The sequence below is a fragment of the Ruditapes philippinarum genome, unplaced genomic scaffold (assembly GCF_026571515.1).
Source record: "Ruditapes philippinarum isolate M1 unplaced genomic scaffold, ASM2657151v2 ctg1031_1_1_1_1, whole genome shotgun sequence".
Classification (NCBI taxonomy): domain Eukaryota; kingdom Metazoa; phylum Mollusca; class Bivalvia; order Venerida; family Veneridae; genus Ruditapes; species Ruditapes philippinarum.
In genome coordinates, this window is record NW_026853822.1 from 265,962 (window position 1) to 286,170 (window position 20,209).

At 30.6% G+C, this 20,209-nt stretch overlaps 1 protein-coding gene across 1 annotated transcript in view; it reads right to left on the bottom strand.

Moving 5' to 3' along the window:
* Window positions 1–20,209, bottom strand: part of LOC132738054 (uncharacterized) — an 82,198-nt gene that overhangs the window by 30,789 nt on the left and 31,200 nt on the right. The window contains exons 27-40 of the mRNA XM_060725477.1: window positions 18,509–18,630; window positions 16,426–16,503; window positions 14,693–14,773; window positions 12,252–12,361; window positions 11,834–11,886; window positions 11,051–11,172; window positions 10,083–10,160; window positions 8,089–8,169; window positions 5,653–5,762; window positions 5,235–5,287; window positions 4,452–4,573; window positions 3,484–3,561; window positions 1,487–1,558; window positions 476–514 (exon numbers count right to left, since the gene is read on the bottom strand). Coding sequence (XP_060581460.1) covers window positions 476–514; window positions 1,487–1,558; window positions 3,484–3,561; window positions 4,452–4,573; window positions 5,235–5,287; window positions 5,653–5,762; window positions 8,089–8,169; window positions 10,083–10,160; window positions 11,051–11,172; window positions 11,834–11,886; window positions 12,252–12,361; window positions 14,693–14,773; window positions 16,426–16,503; window positions 18,509–18,630 — 1,199 coding nt within the window. The remainder of the gene's footprint in view (window positions 1–475; window positions 515–1,486; window positions 1,559–3,483; window positions 3,562–4,451; window positions 4,574–5,234; window positions 5,288–5,652; window positions 5,763–8,088; window positions 8,170–10,082; window positions 10,161–11,050; window positions 11,173–11,833; window positions 11,887–12,251; window positions 12,362–14,692; window positions 14,774–16,425; window positions 16,504–18,508; window positions 18,631–20,209) is intronic.

Here is a 20,209-nt window from a genome sequence, read left to right on the forward strand (position 1 = left end):
TTTAGACCACCTATATTCATGAACTCTTGTTGTTGTTAAACATCGTCACAACCAATGAATAATTATTACCTACGAATGTGTTTGGTAAACATTTGAATAAACAGAGGGAATTTTATCACGCCAATCACCTGCTTAGAACGTCATTTTGATCACTAAGTTATTTGTCTGAATGAGATATTCCACATTGCGGCAGCTATTGCATTAAAGTTATCACGTCGCCCTATGACCTTAACTTTGTCGGTGTGACGTAAAATCCAATCAAACAAAACATTAGTGCTCAAGTAAATTTAAAGATCACGTCAGCATTTTGTATTTATTTATAAATATAATACAACAGAACGCATGATTATAATCACACCACCATACTCAATTCATTCATTAATTTGAAAATCAAATACAAAATACTGACACCTGCAAAACAGGTGATGGTCATTATCAAAATATTAATAAATGCAATGATTCTATATTGCCTTACTTGAAAAAGCATCACTTGAGCCTGTCAGATAGTCATCAACTGGAATATAAAATCAAAATTGAGCCGCGTCATGACAAAACCAACATAATGGGTTTTCGACCAGCATGGATGCATGCATCCGCGCAGTATGATCAGGATCCATGCCGTTCGCTTACATACTCTATAACAAGTAGGGATTGTCGTGACGCCGCTCATATTTTTAACTGATTATTTAAAAGGTATTACCAATTCTAAGTATTTAAAGATGTTTGCTACATATATGAGTTTGTTACAGAATTTTTTTAATGGTTTGTTATAAATTCTTTTAAATAATAGTTATTGTATATAATTATGACAGCTTCTTTATTTAATCCTACTAGACTATTCTGTATCAATTGATTATGGACCAAATAAGGCTAACATTCCCGGTAGATAGTACCACTCGGATACCTTTAACACTCATACATACCAGGTATGTATTATTTTTCTGCTAAGCTACTATTATGTTAATAGTTATGCTTCACTCTGAGTTTTGAACCGTCCCGATTCCAATACCTAGTTACTAAAATTAGGCAACCTGAATCTTATCCCCGTTGTAACCAGAATACAATATTTTTTAAAATCAGAATTCTTAAACTCAAGAAAAGATTACTCTTAAAATAATGATGCTAGATATATGTTCACCGTCAAACATGATGTGAGTGGTCATATTTAAGTCTTTCTGTTGCCATAGCAACCACATTTTTCAACATAAGAAGAAATATCAGATGTATAATTATAATAATGACAATACTTCTGTAAACAACTGATCGAAAGCTGCCCGCCGCAATTTAGAAATCCAGTATCCATTATTTTCATTCAGAACACATGTGTAACGAATTGTGCATATAATAACTTTTCAATTTATATGTACATGTATGCCATTTATGAAAATATATATACATCAAGTGCATATAAAGACAAAAAATTCATAATTCTTTGCAATCTTAAGTATCCTTTATAAAATAGAATAAAACAGAACGTCAAACTCACAGTCACTTTCATCCATATAATAGTCTGACGAAATGTCCATATAGTCGCTGGTACTCGTTGGGTGAATTCCAGCTAAATTAAATAAAAAGTGAATTTCGTTACTTATTTCGTTAATTTGTGCATTTTTGTTTTTTACTTTTTTTTGCAAAAGACAAAAATCATCACACAACAGTATTCTTTTTCAGTGTCTACAAAGAAGCTTTTAATATTTTAATTACGGAAGTGTTTATCAGCATTGGTACATATCAGAGTATGCATTTCATAGGGCTTCCATGGCCGAGTACTTATTGTCTTTGACTTTGTCTGCCTCTCACCGCTGTAGGTTGGGAACCACGCTAGCGTGTTAAAAGTCTCTGTGCTAGATTCACCATACACTTACTAATCCTCTTTCTTTTCACGACCATTTAATGATTTTAGTATTGATCATATGATCTGTTGTAATTGCGTTATATACCTCAAATAAACAGATAACATACGTTTAAGTAATATTAACAACGACAGTGCATGCTATTCATTATGAAACATGCAAAGAAACAACTTGTCAGTGAAAACATGACATGTTTATCGTTATAAAAGCACACCTATCCAAAGGGGCAGATAATCTTTAAAATATTTTGTGCAAGGTAATGCGTCTTTTTCTCAGAAGCTATCAAAAGTTTTCACTTGATACTGTACCATATATACATTCTTACAATTAAAATGTCACCGGTTAATACTAAAATTTATTTTGATTATGCCTTCATGAAATCCCAAAATCTGTCAAAGCTATTCGCTTCAGACTTGGTAAAGTTTTAAACAAGAATGCATTTCGAAAGGAGATATAGCACAACATTTCTTTCACTTAGTAGTGTCCCCTTTTTGTCCTTGAATTCCTTCGTTCTCTTATTATTCAGGTACATTTCTCAATAAAGTTACGTAGGTTTTCTTTTTAAACTTTGGTTACTTGTTCACTTCCAAACTTGAAAAGCATTTCGTAGAAGAAGATAATCTTAAAAGCCATTTTTGGTTAACTGTAAGCTTAGTTAATACCAATAAAATGTTGTACATGACTATTTTAGTACTGATTGAATGTAACGTGTAATGTAGAAAACATATAAATGTACACATAAAATAGTTATACTCGTTATGTTTCAATACAATTATTTAACATGTCTATGTATTCAACAGATTAACTGAGCTCTCTCGTAAATGACACAAATCATGTTAAAACAATTGAGCTGCGTTACGACAAAACCAACATAGTGAGTTTGCGACCAGCATGGATCCAGACCTGCTTGCGCATCCGCGCAGTCTGCTCAGGATCCATGCTGTTCGCTTACAAACCCTATAGCAATTAGAGAAACTGATAGCGAACAGCATGAATCCTGATCAGACTGCGCGGATGCGCAGGCTTGTCTAGATCCATGCTAGTCGCAAACCCATTATGTTGGTTTTGTCGTGACGCGGCCCAATTCTATTTCAAGTATTTCATGACAACAGTTACATTTCAGAAAATTAGAATAGTCCCTTCATCAGATTTCTTTTAATAATCCACTGATCTGTGGTGGCAGTTCAAGTTATTATTCTTAAATATCAAATTTGAAATGACTGACATTTCAGATAAGCAACATATACATGTTTAATGCAATCGTATTTTACTAAAAATCAGTGTCCGAGTATCCGTTGCCATACGAATCCGTGTAAGAATCTGAATAATTTTAAATAAAGCAATACAAAACTAATGTTACTTTCTTTGAGAATTTATGCAGACAAAACATTTGTTGACAAACGTTTAATTGTGTAAGATTTACGAATAACATTAAACTAGGACAATCACTAAAGATGTTTCATAACACTACTCGCAACATTTTTATTTGCAGACTAATAGTTTAAATATCTGTAGTTGACCTATATTTTATGATGTTTCATCTGTGTGCCAATAACAATTACAATTAATTGCTACTTGCACTTAAACAAACATTTGCTTCTTTAAGCAAAACAGAGATTTGAATACTTACATTCACTTCCCGAGTAACTATCAAACCATTCTGTGTAAGAGTCGTCATAATCGGAAGTATCTGACGGATTCATTCCTCCTAGAAGTTACAATTAATTAAAAAAAGCTAATACGTATAATGCTACATATATAGAAACAATCCTAAAGTTTTACTTGGACTGAAAAATCATCGACTGAATACAAATCAATGGAATATTATGTACTCGTTACATTTTTACATGTTTGAAAAGTTCTCCAAATTTCAATCTTGAATTTACATAAATGAGATTTGACAAATAAAGTTCTCTCCTAAACAGATTTCTTTCAATATGAGCACTCGATTTAAACATATTTATACATTTGAGTGACATTTCAATCTGGTTTATATTTAACAGAAATATGGAACCGACACAGTCTTCATGTTCAACTCATTGTGTATGTTTTTATTCTACAAGGTAACTTATTGATTATCAAATATCAATCCATTTAATAGTTTATAAACATAGTTAATGGAAATAAATACGCCTGGAATAAGTTTTATATATAAGTGCAATGATTTGCGTTTATTCTTTAACTATAATGTGATATTATATATTTTCTCTCAAATGTTCGTTTGAATTTCTATAACAGATAAAGTAACAATAGCAAGCATTACAATTCTTCGTATATTTGTTTCTGTACAAAAATTATTTGCGCATTAAATTTGGGTTTTATGAGAAGACTGATGAAACAAAGGATCATCTCGAAACTGTTTCAAAACTTTAATTCATTGCGCACTTAATTTTGATGACTTCCATAGTCGCTGACAATTATTAAATGGATGTTCAAAAATGGTTGCCTTAAATTCAGTTTTTGTAAATAATTGTGAAACACATGGCTTAAGACATAATAAAACAATAATACAGATAATAATAAACAAAAAATAAACAACAATAACAACAACGAGTATCTTAACAGTTAAATCTATGAACTTGCAAATTTTAAATGTACCTTCAACGGTAACCACTGCATTACTAAAGTTCACATGTGCGTTCAAACGTTCCTCTATTTGGTAAGTACTCGAAGGGTTGTCTTGTACACGACCAAATACGTCTGCATAGGTACTACCCTCACTGATCGAGAAAACAACAAAGCATGATACACGTATATATAAAAATATCTGTATTATGAAAAGTATAAAAATGTTCGGCGATAAAATGTCAAACATTTTGAATATACATCTGCATATATTTTAGAGGATCCATAACTGAACAAGTAGACTTCAGAACATTAAAATGTTTTATTATTTTCAAAAGACGTAATGCAAATATTCATCTGATCTGTTTAAATGAAATATCTTAATATGTCACTGAAGCTTGAATTGTGCAATTCAATCTGAAAAAGCAGGAACCAGTAGCGTGTTGTTCATTACAAAGAAGAATCATACAAAAAGGAAAGCAAAACTTATCAATATTTTTCAATACACCCAAGAAACGTGTTGTTTTATGTTGTAAGTTTACGTACATTCTGACTGGTTTAAGAGTATAAACCTCAAATAAGTTATCGGATAAAAAGAAATTTGGTATGATTTATTAAAGACATGTTCGCTTCGAATATAGATGTTATTATTTTATTTCTTCTTTTCACCAGTGGTATAAATTGCCACTTTATAAAGAGATAAACACATCCGATATACCTTGAAATATACAAATATCCATTACATTAAAAGAAAACGGCTTTGATGTTCATGCTTTTGCATCACTTAATTCCGTTCAAATAACTTTGATAACTTACTGAAATCCCATAATGTGTATATCCATCATCAAATCGCCAATAACCTCATAAAGCTGAAATGTAAACAAAAAAGGGAGTATGTATTAATAATAAAGTTTGGTATTTATGTTTGCAAGCAGTAATAAGTTGGAACAGACTGATGCAATTGCATGGTAGCCCGTAACATGTTGTTTATACCATCAACTCAAAATATGTTAACATTAACATGTGACACATTAGAGTTGTTCCATTGCAAGCCAGTTAAGTATTGAGCGACCTTTATATTAAAATGAGCAAACTTGGCAACGTGAAATGAACAGGAAGTTGTGCAGACTGCCTAATAAAGAAGGACACAATACTACGGCTTTCTATCAAAATTATACAAACATACAAACCAATATTTTCTGTATAATGTTCGCATGTCAATTAATATATTTACCTTTGCCTCAACAGTTTGTTTTAAATTTCCAGATTCTATCGTATTCGGATCACCCAACGCGATATTCCATGGAACCTGGGATAGCTGTACTGTTAAAGTAACATAAATGTCTGAAAATGAAAATTAATATTTTCATTATTCAATGTTCTTACGAATAAGTTGTTATCATGACCTTCTCTTGAAAGTCATAATTATTTTGTAACAATGTTTGTACATTATCTTTAATTATGCACTGTCTGTTATATTTTAAACATGAAGTTATTATAGGCTTATAAGTCCAATAGAACTTATCACTCAGCCTTTTGTGAAAGAAAAAAAACAACGTGAATCATTTTGTACAGGATTCTTTAAACAATGTATTTGCACAATTTTTGCGATTTTGTTTTAAAAATAAAACTTTATAAAAATAAATGAAGAAATGCTAATATCAAATAATATCAATGATTTTTTACTAATGAATACAACTTTGGTACATTTGTATTAAGGGACTATCATCATAAAGTGCGGTGTCATGACAAAACTAACATAATGTGTTTGCGACCAGCATGTATCCAGACCAGCCTGCGCATACGCGCAGTCTAATAAGGATCCATGCTGTTCGCTTGCATACTCTATAACAAGTAGAGAAACTGATAGCAAACAGCTGATCAGACTGCGCGGATGCGCAGGCTGGTCTGAATACATACTGGTCGCAAACGCATTATGTTCGTTTTGTCGTAACACGGCTCATATGTTTTTAACTTTTGACTGATTATTAAAAAGGTATTACCGAAAATAGGTATTTAAAGATGTTGACCACTTATATGAGTTTCGTTTCAGAACTTTTTTGTTATATCTTGTTAAAAATTCTTTTAAATAATGGTTATTTTATATAATAATGACAGCTTCTTTATTTTATCCTACTAGATTATTCTGTATTATTTGATTATGGACCAAGTAAGGCTAACATTCCCGGTAGATAGTACCACTAGAATACCTCTAACACGCATACATACGAGGTATGTATTATTAAGCTGTTAAACTACTATTATTTCAATAGATATCCTTTACTCAGAGTGTTGAACCGTCCATTCAAAGTTTGTGAAAATAAGGCAACCTGAAACTGATCTTTTAACATCCCACGTTGTAACCAGAATTAAAAAAACATTTTTTTTTAAAAACAGAATTCTTAAACTAAAGAGGAGGTAACTATTAGAAAAATTATGCTAGACGTATGTACATCGTCAAATATGATGTGAGTGGTGACAAGAAAGCAATTATCCTTAGTTTAAAGTTGATTCCTTTTATATATATAGGAACAAAGAAGAAAATAAAAGAAAATTATGACAATTTTAAAAAAGGAAAAAATCCAAATTCAAAATGAAAATGACCATGGACACCCTGGTGCAAGACTTATAAATCAAATCACATGAATAGTAGGAGTATATGATGGACATTGACTGAAATCTGAAGTAAATCCATGAACAAATAAGAAATTATTGAAAAAAGGGGAAAGTCTAAGTTTAGTGGGGAGATAATTTTGAAAATGCGGACGGTAAATCTATAAACCACGTCAAATTATTATAATGCGGAGTTTGAAATTTTAAGTAAACCATGTAAGAAAGGAAGAAAACATATTGATTTCTAGACAAAAAATATAAGGTCAAGGAAAACAGAATTTTGGAAATATAGTCAAGCTAGAGTATTGGATCTTCTCATACAAGATTCGATTGATAATTAGGAACAGATGCTTGAAGTTTGAAGCAGATATCTTTTACAAAATAGAAGGTTTAAAAAAACAAACAAAATTTTGTATGAAAATTCCAAGTTAAGGGATGATAAATCTAATAAGTATAGGTGTTAGAATTATGAACCGTTGTACATATGGGTGATGATAAAAACATATATTTAAAGTTTGAACTTGATACAAAAAGAAATAAAAAAAAAGTTAATATATAAAATAAAACTTTTTTTTTCATGAAAAGTTTGAGTTCATAGGGGTAAATCTAATAATTTTGGTGCTAGAGTTGTTAACCTTAATACTCATAATATCCATACTGTCATATATCCATACTTTTAAGGTTATAAAAATATTATCAGTACTTCTTCAGTTATAAATATTGTTATATTTGTCATATATGAGGTCTATCTGTTGCCATAGCAACCAAATTTTTCAAAATAAGAAGAGACATAAGATGAATAATGATAATGACAATACTTTTGTAAACAAGTGATTGATAGCTGCCCGCGGACATTTAGAAATCCAGTATCCATTATTTTCATTCAGAACACTTGTTTAATGAATTGTGAATATAATAACTTTTAAATGTATATGTACATGTATGCCATTTATGAAAATATATATACATGAAGTGCATATAAAGACGAAAATTTCATAATTCTACGCAATCTTAAGTATCCTTTATAATAAAAAATAAAACAGAACGTCAAACTCACAGTCACTTTCATCCATATAATAGTCTGACGAATCTTCAAAACTGTCCATATAGTCGCTGGTACTCGTTGGATGAATTCCAGCTAAATTAAATAAAAAGTGAAACTTATTTCGTTATTTTGTGCATTATTGTTTTTGATTTTGCAGAAGACAAAAATCAACACACAACAGTATTCTTTGTCAGTGTCTACAAAGAAGCTTTTAATATTCTTGTTACGGAAGTGTTTATCAGCATTGGTACATATCAGAGTATGCATTTCATAGGGCGTCCATGGCCGAGTACTTATTGTCTTTGACTTTGTCTGCCTCTCACCGCTGTAGGTTCGCGAACCACGCTAGCGTGTTTAAAGTCTCTGTGATAGGTTCACCAAAAACTTACTATATCTCTTTCTTTTCACGACCATTTAATGATTTTAGTATTCATCATATGATCTGTTGTAATTGCAATATATACCTCAAATAAACAGATAACATACGTTTAAGTAAAATTAACAACGAGAGTGCTTATTATTCATTATGAAACATGCAAAGAAACAATTTGTTTCAGTGAAAACCTGACATGTTTATCGTTGTTAAAGTACACCGTTACCATAGGGCAGATAATGTTTAAAATATTTTGTGCAAGGTAATGTCCCTTTTTCTCAGACGCTATCATATGTTTTCACTTGAGTATATAAATCCTTACATTTAAAATGTCACCGTTTGGGAGAGGCAGTTAATACTAAGTTCATTTTGATTATGCCTTCATGAAATCTCAAAATCTACCAAAGCTATTCGCTTCAGACTTGGAAAGGTTTTAAACTAGAATGCATTTCGAAAGGAAATATAACACAACATTTCTTTCACTCAGTATTGTCCCCTTTTTGTCCTTGAATTCCTTAGTTTTCTACTTATTCATTCTTAATAAAGTAACATATGTATTCCTTTTAAACTTTGGGTACTTGTTCACTTCCAAACTTGAAGTCATTTCGTAGAAGAAGATAATCTTAAAAGCCAATTTTGGTTAAGTGTAAGCTTAGTTAATACCAATAAAATGTTGTACATGACTATTTAAGTACTGATTGAATGCAACGTGTTATGAAGAAAACATATAAATGTACATATAAAATAGTTATACTAGTTATGTTTCAATACAATTATTTTACATATCTATGTATTCAACAGATTAACTGAAATCTCTCGTAAATGACACAAATTATGTTAAAACAATTGAGCCGCGTTACGACAAAACAAACATAGTGAGTTTGCGACCAGCATGGATCCAGACCAGCTTGCGCATCCGCGCAGTCTGCTCAGGATCCATGCTGTTCGCTTACAAACCCTATAGCAATTAGAGAAACTGATAGCGAACAGCATGAATCCTGATCAGACTGCGCGGATGCGCAGGCTTGTCTGGATCCATGCTAGTCGCAAACCCATTATGTTGGTTTTGTCGTGACGCGGCTCAATTCTATTTCAAGTATTTCATGACAACAGTTACATTTCAGAAAATTAGAATAGTCCCTTCATCAAATTTCTTTTAATTATCAACTGATCTGTGTAATTATAATGATTTTTGATTTCTTAAAGATCAAATTTGAAATGACTGACATTTAAGATAAGCAACATCTACATGTTTAATGCAATCGTATTTTACTAAAAATCAGTGTCCGAGTATCCGTTGCCATACGAATCCGTGTAAGAATCTGAATAATCTTAAATAAAGCAATACAAAACTAATATTACTTGCTTTGGGAATTTATGCAGAAAAAAACATTTGTAGACAAACGTTAATTTGTGTTAGATTTACGAATAACATTAAACCAGGACAATCACTAAAGATGTTTCATACCACTACTCGCAACATTTTTATTTGGAGACTAATGGTTTAAATATCTGTAGTTGACCTATATTTTATGATGCTTCATCTGTGTGACAATAACAATTTCAATTAATTGCCACTTGTACTTAAACAAACATTTGCTTCTTTAAGCAAAACAGAGATTTGAATACTTACATTCACTTCCCGAGTAACTATCAAACCATTCTGTGTAAGAGTCGTCATAATCGGAAGTATCTGACGGATTCATCCCTCCTAAAAGTTACAATTAAAATAAACGTGCTAATACGTGAAATGTTACATATATAGAAACAATCCTAAAGTTTTACTTGGACTGAAAAATCATCGACTGAATATAAATCAATGGAATATTATGTGCTCGTTACATTTTCACATGTTTGAAAAGTTCTCCAAATTTCAATCTTGAATTTACATAAATGAGATTTGACAAATAAAGTTCTCTCCTAAATAGATTTCTTTCAAAATGACCACTCGATTTAAACATATTTATACATTTGAGTGACATTTCAATCTGGTTTATATTTAACAGAAATATGGAACCGACACAGTCTTCATGTTCAACTCATTGTGTATGTTTTTGTTCTACAAGGTAACTTATTGATTATCAAATATCATTCCATTTAATAGTTTATAAACATCGTAAATGGAAATAAATACGCCTGGAATAAGTTTTATATATAAGTGCAATGATTTGCGTTTATTCTTTAACTATAATGTGATATTATATATTTTCTCTCAAATGTTCGTTTGAATTTCTATAACAGATAAAGTAACAATAGCAAGCATTACAATTCTTCGTATATTTGTTTCTGTACAAAAATTATTTGCGCATTAAATTTGGGTTTTATGAGAAGACTGATGAAACAAAGGATCATCTCGAAACTGTTTCAAAACTTTAATTCATTGCGCACTTAATTTTGATGACTTCCATAGTCGCTGACAATTATTAAATGGATGTTCAAAAATGGTTGCCTTAAATTCAGTTTTTGTAAATAATTGTGAAACACATGGCTTAAGACATAATAAAACAATAATACAGATAATAATAAACAAAAAATAAACAACAATAACAACAACGAGTATCTTAACAGTTAAATCTATGAACTTGCAAATTTTAAATGTACCTTCAACGGTAACCACTGCATTACTAAAGTTCACATGTGCGTTCAAACGTTCCTCTATTTGGTAAGTACTCGAAGGGTTGTCTTGTACACGACCAAATACGTCTGCATAGGTACTACCCTCACTGATCGAGAAAACAACAAAGCATGATACACGTATATATAAAAATATCTGTATTATGAAAAGTATAAAAATGTTCGGCGATAAAATGTCAAACATTTTGAATATACATCTGCATATATTTTAGAGGATCCATAACTGAACAAGTAGACTTCAGAACATTAAAATGTTTTATTATTTTCAAAAGACGTAATGCAAATATTCATCTGATCTGTTTAAATGAAATATCTTAATATGTCACTGAAGCTTGAATTGTGCAATTCAATCTGAAAAAGCAGGAACCAGTAGCGTGTTGTTCATTACAAAGAAGAATCATACAAAAAGGAAAGCAAAACTTATCAATATTTTTCAATACACCCAAGAAACGTGTTGTTTTATGTTGTAAGTTTACGTACATTCTGACGGGTTTAAGAGTATAAACCTCAAATAAGTTATCGGATAAAAAGAAATTTGGTATGATTTATTAAAGACATGTTCGCTTCGAATATAGATGTTATTATTTTATTTCTTCTTTTCATCAGTGGTATAAATTGCCACTTTATAAAGAGATAAACACATCCGATATACCTTGAAATATACAAATATCCATTACATTAAAAGAAAACGGCTTTGATGTTCATGCTTTTGCATCACTTAATTCCGTTCAAATAACTTTGATAACTTACTGAAATCCCATAATGTGTATATCCATCATCAAATCGCCAATAACCTCATAAAGCTGAAATGTAAACAAAAAAGGGAGTATGTATTAATAATAAAGTTTGGTATTTATGTTTGCAAGCAGTAATAAGTTGGAACAGACTGATGCAATTGCATGGTAGCCCGTAACATGTTGTTTATACCATCAACTCAAAATATGTTAACATTAACATGTGACACATTAGAGTTGTTCCATTGCAAGCCAGTTAAGTATTGAGCGACCTTTATATTAAAATGAGCAAACTTGGCAACGTGAAATGAACAGGAAGTTGTGCAGACTGCCTAATAAAGAAGGACACAATACTACGGCTTTCTATCAAAATTATACAAACATACAAACCAATATTTTCTGTATAATGTTCGCATGTCAATTAATATATTTACCTTTGCCTCAACAGTTTGTTTTAAATTTCCAGATTCTATCGTATTCGGATCACCCAACGCGATATTCCATGGAACCTGGGATAGCTGTACTGTTAAAGTAACATAAATGTCTGAAAATGAAAATTAATATTTTCATTATTCAATGTTCTTACGAATAAGTTGTTATCATGACCTTCTCTTGAAAGTCATAATTATTTTGTAACAATGTTTGTACATTATCGTTAATTGTCTGTTATATTTTAAACATGAAGTTATTATAGGCTTATAAGTCCAATAGAACTTATCACTCAGCCTTTTGTGAAAGAAAAAAAAACAACGTGAATCATTTTGTACAGGATTCTTTAAACAATGTATTTGCACAATTTTTGCGATTTTGTTTTAAAAATAAAACTTTATAAAAATAAATGAAGAAATGCTAATATCAAATAATATCAATGATTTTTTACTAATGAATACATCTTTGGTACATTTGTATTAAGGGACTATCATCATAAAGTGCGGTGTCATGACAAAACTAACATAATGTATTTGCGACCAGCATATATCCAGACCAGCCTGCGCATACGCGCAGTCTAATAAGGATCCATGCTGTTCGCTTGCATACTCTATAAACAAGTAGAGAAACTGATAGCAAACAGCTGATCAGACTGCGCGGATGCGCAGGCTGGTCTGAATACATACTGGTCGCAAACGCATTATGTTCGTTTTTTGTCGTAACACGGCTCATATGTTTTTAACTTTTGACTGATTATTAAAAAGTATTACCGATAAATAGGTATTTAAAGATGTTGACCACTTATATGAGTTTTCGTTTCAGAACTTTTTTATTATATCTTGTTAAAAATTCTTTTAAATAATGGTTATTTTATATAATAATGACAGCTTCTTTATTTTATCCTACTAGATTATTCTGTATTATTTGATTATGGACCAAGTAAGGCTAACATTCCCGGTAGATAGTACCACTAGAATACTCTAACACGCATACATACGAGGTATGTATTATTAAGCTGTTAAACTACTATTATTTCAATAGATATCCTTTACTCAAAGTGTTGAACCGTCCATTCAAAGTTTGTGAAAATTAGGCAACCTGAAACTGATCTTTTAACATCCCACGTTGTAACCAGAATTAAAAAAACATTTTTTTTTTAAAAACAGAATTCTTAAACTAAAGAGGAGGTAACTATTAGAAAAAATTATGCTAGACGTATGTACATCGTCAAATATGATGTGAGTGGTGACAAGAAAGCAATTATCCTTAGTTTTAAAGTTGATTCCTTTTATATATATAGGAACAAAGAAGAAAATAAAAGAAAATTATGACAATTTTAAAAAAGGAAAAAAAACAAATTCAAAATGAAAATGACCATGGACACCCTGGTGCAAGACTTATAAATCAAATCACATGAATAGTAGGAGTATATGAATGGACATTGACTGAAATCTGAAGTAAATCCATGAACAAATAAGAAATTATTGAAAAAGGGGAAAGTCTAAGTTTAGTGGGGAGATAATTTTGAAAATGCGGACGGTAAATCTATAAACCACGTCAAATTATTATAATGCGGAGTTTGAAATTTTAAGTAAACCATGTAAGAAAGGAAGAAAACATATTGATTTCTAGACAAAAAATATAAGGTCAAGGAAAACAGAATTTTGGAAATTAAGTCAAGCTAGAGTATTGGATCTTCTCATACAAGATTCGATTGATAATTAGGAACAGATGCCTGAAGTTTGAAGCAGATATCTTTTACAAAATAGAAGGTTTAAAAAAACAAACAAAATTTTGTATGAAAAATTCCAAGTTAAGGGATGATAAATCTAATAAGTATAGGTGTTAGAATTATGAAACCGTTGTACATATGGGTGATGATAAAAAACATATATTTAAAGTTTGAACTTGATACAAAAAGAAATAAAAAAAAAAGTTAATATATAAAAATAAAACTTTTTTTTTCATGAAAAGTTTGAGTTCATAGGGTAAATCTAATAATTTTGGTGCTAGAGTTGTTAACCTTAATACTCATAATATCCATACTGTCATATATCCATACTTTTAAGGTTATAAAAATATTATCAGTACTTCTTCAGTTATAAATATTGTTATATTTGTCATATATGAGGTCTATCTGTTGCCATAGCAACCAAATTTTTCAAAATAAGAAGAGACATAAGATGAATAATGATAATGACAATACTTCTGTAAACAAGTGATTGAGAGCTGCCCGCCGACTTTTAGAAATCCAGTATCTATTATTTTCATTCAGAACACATGTGTAACGAATTGTGCATATAATAACTTTTCAATTTATATGTACATGTATGCCATTTATGAAAATATATATACATCAAGTGCATATAAAGAACAAAAAATTCATAATTCTTCGCAATCTTAAGTATCTTTTAAAATAAAGAATAAAACAGGACGTCAAACTCACAGTCACTTTCATCCATATAATAGTCTGACGAATCTTCAAAACTGTCCATATAGTCGCTGGTACTCGTTGGGTGAATTCCAGCTAAATTAAATAAAAAGTGAAACTTATTTCGTTATTTTGTGCATTATTGTTTTTGATTTTGCAGAAGACAAAAATCAACACACAACAGTATTCTTTGTCAGTGTCTACAAAGAAGCTTTTAATATTCTTGTTACGGAAGTGTTTATCATTGGTACATATCAGAGTATGCATTTCATAGGGCGTCCTCCATGGCCGAGTACTTATTGTGTTTGACTTTAAACAACATGCCTCTCACCGTTGTAGGTTTGAGCCACGCTAGCGTGTTTAAAGTCTCTGTGACTGGTTCACCAAACACTTACTATATCTCTTTCTTTTCACGACCATTTAATGATTTTAGTACTCATCATATGATCTGTTATAATTGCAATATATACCTCAAATAAACAGATACTTTTAAGTAATATTTACAACGAGAGTGCCTATCATTCATTATGAAACATGCAAAGAAACAATTTGTGTCAGTGAAAACCTGACATGTTTATCGTTATAAAAGCACACCGTTACCAAAGGGCAGATAATGATTAAAATATTTTGTGCAAGGTAATGTCCCTTTTTCTCAGAAGCTATCACATGTTTTCACTTGAGTATATAAATCCTTACATTTAAAATGTCACCGTTTGGGAGAGGCAGTTAATACTAAAGTTCATTTTGTTTATGCCTTCATGAAATCCCAAAATCTACCAAAGCTATTCGCTTCAGACTTGGAAAGGTTTTTAACTAGAATGCATTTCGAAAGGAGATATAACACAACATTTCTTTCACTCAGTATTGTCCCCTTTTTGTCCTTGAATTCCTTTGTTCTCTACTTATTCAGGTACATTTCTCAATAAAGTAACATATGTATTCCTTTTAAACTTTGGGTACTTGTTCACTTCCAAACTTGACACGCATTTCGTAGAAGATAATCTTAAAAGCCATTTTTGGTTAACTGTAAGCTTAGTTAATACCAATAAGTTGTTGTACATGACTATTTAAGTACTGATTGAACGTAACGTGTTATGTAGAAAACATATAAATGTACACATAAAATATTTATACTCGTTATGTTTCAAAATAGATAAATACAGAATCCCTAAAGAAAGCCCAACACAATTATTTTACATGTTTATGTATTCAACAATAATAGAATATTCCGTTCATCAAGTTTCTTTTAATTATCAACTGGTCTGTGGTGGCAGTTCAAGTTATTATAATGATTCAGATTTCTAAAGGATCAAATTTAAAATGACTGACATTTAAGATAAGCAACATCTACATGTTTAATGCATTTGTATTTTACTAAAAATCAGTGTCCGAGTATCCGTTGCCATATGAATCTGTGTAAGAATCTGAATAATCTTAAATAAAGCAATACAAAACTAATGTTACTTGCTTTGAGAATTTATGAAGAAAAAATATTTGTAGACAAAAGTTTAATTGTGTAAGATTAACGAATAACAGAACATTTATAACATTAAACTAGGACAATCACTAAAGATGTGTCATACCATTACTCGCAACAGTTTTATTTGCAGACTTATTGTTTAAATATATGTAGTTGACCTATATTGTATGATGTTTCATCTGTGTGCCAATAACAATTACAATTAATTGCCACTTGCACTTAAACAAACATTTGCTTCTTTAAGCAAAACAGAGATTTGAATACTTACATTCACTTCCAGAGTAACTATCAAACCATTCTGTGTTAGAGTCGTCATAATCAGAAGTATCTGACGGATTCATTCCTCCTAAAAGTTACAATGAAATAAACATGCTAATACGTGTAATGTTACATTTATAGAAACAATCCTAGATTTTTTACTTGGACTAAGAAATCATCGACTGAATACAAAGCAATGGATATTATGTGCTCGTTACATTTTTACATGTTTGAAAAGTTCTCCAAATTTCAATCTTGAATTTAAATTTATGAGATTTGACAAATAAAGTTCTCTCCTAAATAGATTTCTTTCAAAATGAGCACTCGATTTAAACATATTGATCACATTTGAGTGACATTTCAATCTGGTTTATATTTAACAGAAATATGGAACCGACACAGTCTTCATGTTCAACTCGATGTGTATGTTTCCTCTACTGATTATCAAATATCATTCCATTTAATAGTTTATAAACATAGTAAATGAAAAAAAATACGCCTGAAATAAGTTTTATATACAAATGCAATAATTAAGAAAATGTGTTTATTCTTCAACTATAATGTGATACTATATATTTTCTATCTAATGTTCGTTTGAATTTCTATAACAGATAAAGCATTATAATTCTTCGTATATTTGTTTCTGTACAAACATTATTTGTGCATTAAATTTGGGTTTTATGTGAAGACTGATGAAACAAAGGATCATCTCGAAAATGTTTCAAATTTTCCATTCATTGTGTTTTTATGTTTTTATGATCATTTTATTAACATGTCATTTATAACGGCAATTAAAGAAGAATAATGACGTAAATTTATTTGAAACCAATTCTAAATATAATGTTAGTAGAAACATACATGAAGACATGTACATGTATATTATGCTTTCATAGAATAGAATAGAATAGGGAAAAAAACAGAATGAATCATGGGCCTTTATATGCATATTATCACATAATAATGATATTGTACAAGATGTACAAAACATATTAACATACCTAAAGTTTAATTACGATTAGCAAACACAATTAAGGAAAGCTTTTGCTACAATCAAACAACTAAAGCATATTACTAGTAAATGACAAATTTGAATAAAGATGATGAATTTACAGATCTGTTATAAACCTATGAAATGTCACCCTTACGATCTAATAAATAGAGAGGGATACTTTACCAACAATTGCTATTTTTAGCAATCAGTTCTCGTTTTATTTTAACTTGTCAAAGTTTTGCTCTAACTTTAGTTTAAACATAATAATTCCCCGAATATACTCATATGGGTATGTACATACGGAAGCTGATCAGGGCGGTATATACATTTACAATACAAATCACACGTTCTTGTATTTACGGAAAGGATTAGAATGAAAAACTAAGTCTTACAAAATTATAATTGTAAAAACACTTTCTGAAAATGAATTAAATAAAGTTATTGTATAAATTTTCAATTGTGCACGGATTTTTTTTTTGACGTTCACATAAAATAAACAGAAATAAAACCTAAAAAATGTTTCATAAAATTATGTTCAATTCATAATATAGTTTCTCTACAACGCACCTGTTGGTATTATTTTTTATTCAATCCGATATTCTTTACAATTACCACCTGAATAAGTTTAATTTAATTATAACTACATGTATAATTACTTGCTTTTTTGTTATTAAATACAAATAATATCATATATTGCGCATCAAATGTATATCTGGAATTTTATATTTACAGATAAACTAACAATAGATTTCATCACAAAACTTTGTATATTTGTTCATTTCATAAAAAGTGCACTTTCAGTTTAGGATTTTATGTGCAGATAAATAAAATGAAGTGAATGAAGTACCATCTAAAATGTTCCAAACACTTCGTAAATGTAACGAACTGTAGCTCATTGTACACCATATTTCTTTTATAAATTTCTATAAACGGTTGCATAATCGTGGGCATTGTTCAGAAGAATGTGACCATAAATTTACCAATAGTAACAATAATAATAATAAAACCCGACAATAATAATGATAATAATAGTAAAGACAACAACAACATAAAGACAGATAATAACAGTTGAGTCTATGTAGTTACCAAATTTTAAATTTACCTTCAACAGTGATATTAACATTGCTGAAGTACCCGTCCGCTTTCAAACCTTCCTCTACTTCAATAACTCTCCCGGGTGTGTCCGGTGCTTGGACTAAGCCTTCTACATAAGTACTTCCAGGACTGAGCGAGAAAACAAAATAACGTTAAACACATACATGTAATTATATATAAAATATAAGAAGCATGACAAAATTTAATCTTCATACTTATAGCATATAAAACTTAAGGGACCAAATTACTATCGGATAGTAAAAGAGCTTTCCTGTATACCAGACTTGTATAATGAAACTGTGTTCCCAGAATGACGTAATTTCGCCATTATGAGTTAAGTTGAAAGTCAGCGCTATGGTTAGAAATAGAAAAACATGAAATAAAGTTAACTATCTGAGATATGATAGAATATGGTGAAATATGGAAGAAATAAATAAATATCAAGAATGTGTTTGCGTTCCAGATCTGAATAGTCTTATCTCGGGTACTCCCAAGGGGCGGCAACTTGCCTCGTACAGCCCAATGAACGAGTACCCTCCGTGCGGATTGTCCGATCAAATTGCAACACATGAAGTGTTAGAAAGAAAAATCTGGAAACAAAGTGATCCCTCGGAAGCATTAATCACAACAAAATAACATAAGAATTGCAGACTCGGTTTGATTGAGTCTGTACATGAGGGATAATGAATAAGTGCAACATCCCTAACGCCCCCCCTAGCACCGGCTTGAGCGGTACTCAATTCTAAAACACTTTTGGCTGGCATCAATGATCCAAAGGGACCAGAAAAAATAACAACACTGAAGTGAAGTACGGGGCAACTTTTTACGGCTGCCACACGGCACTTGACACCTGCTGTTGTGAAGTACAAAATTCTGGAAACAAAGTGATCCCTCGGAAGCATTTATCACAACAAAATAACATAAGAATTGCAGACTCGGTTTCATTAAGTCTGTACATGTCAGAAATCTGAAATGTTGCAATAGGTTCTTCAGCGCAAAACAGACTGAGAAGAATATTTCAAATCAATGAATGAAGTATTACTTTAATATTGTTTTTTTTTTTTAAATTATTACATTAAATGTACTTAAATATATGATTGAAACATCAGTCACATTTAATTATTATCATTCACTTTTTTCGTAATGTTAATTTTCCATAGGCCTCTGGGATTTATCCTTATTGTTAATGCAAGTGAACCACGTGACTATGAAATTTGGTCACGTGGTCTATTTTCAACCCAAAATAAAAGGGCCGCCATTTTTTTCTCGATTCATTCTTATTTTCGAAGTTCTTTAGAGTAACTATGACATCCATACAATTTAGTTGTTTGCACCCTTGATTGCTTTCCACGTTTAAAATATATTTTTGTTGAATAGTAAGAAAGGCAAAAAGTAATCATCCGTTTTCATCGGAAATAATTGCAACGGGAATAACAATGTGTCAAATTGGAACAAGCAGACGATTAAAGCATGCATTCTCTTGATTTTTTTTACAGTTAGATTTAGTTGGCAATTTCAGCAATTTCAGACCATCACCATCACAGTTTTTGTTCGGGGTAATAAATTACATAACACGTGGATTTGTTAGTTACAGAAAAAAAACATCCCTCGTAAAAATAATGTTACCCGAAGCGTTATATTTCCTCGGAATAATTTAAATTCTGTTTTCCATAAACCCATGTGTTATTAATATACTGATTAAAAATGA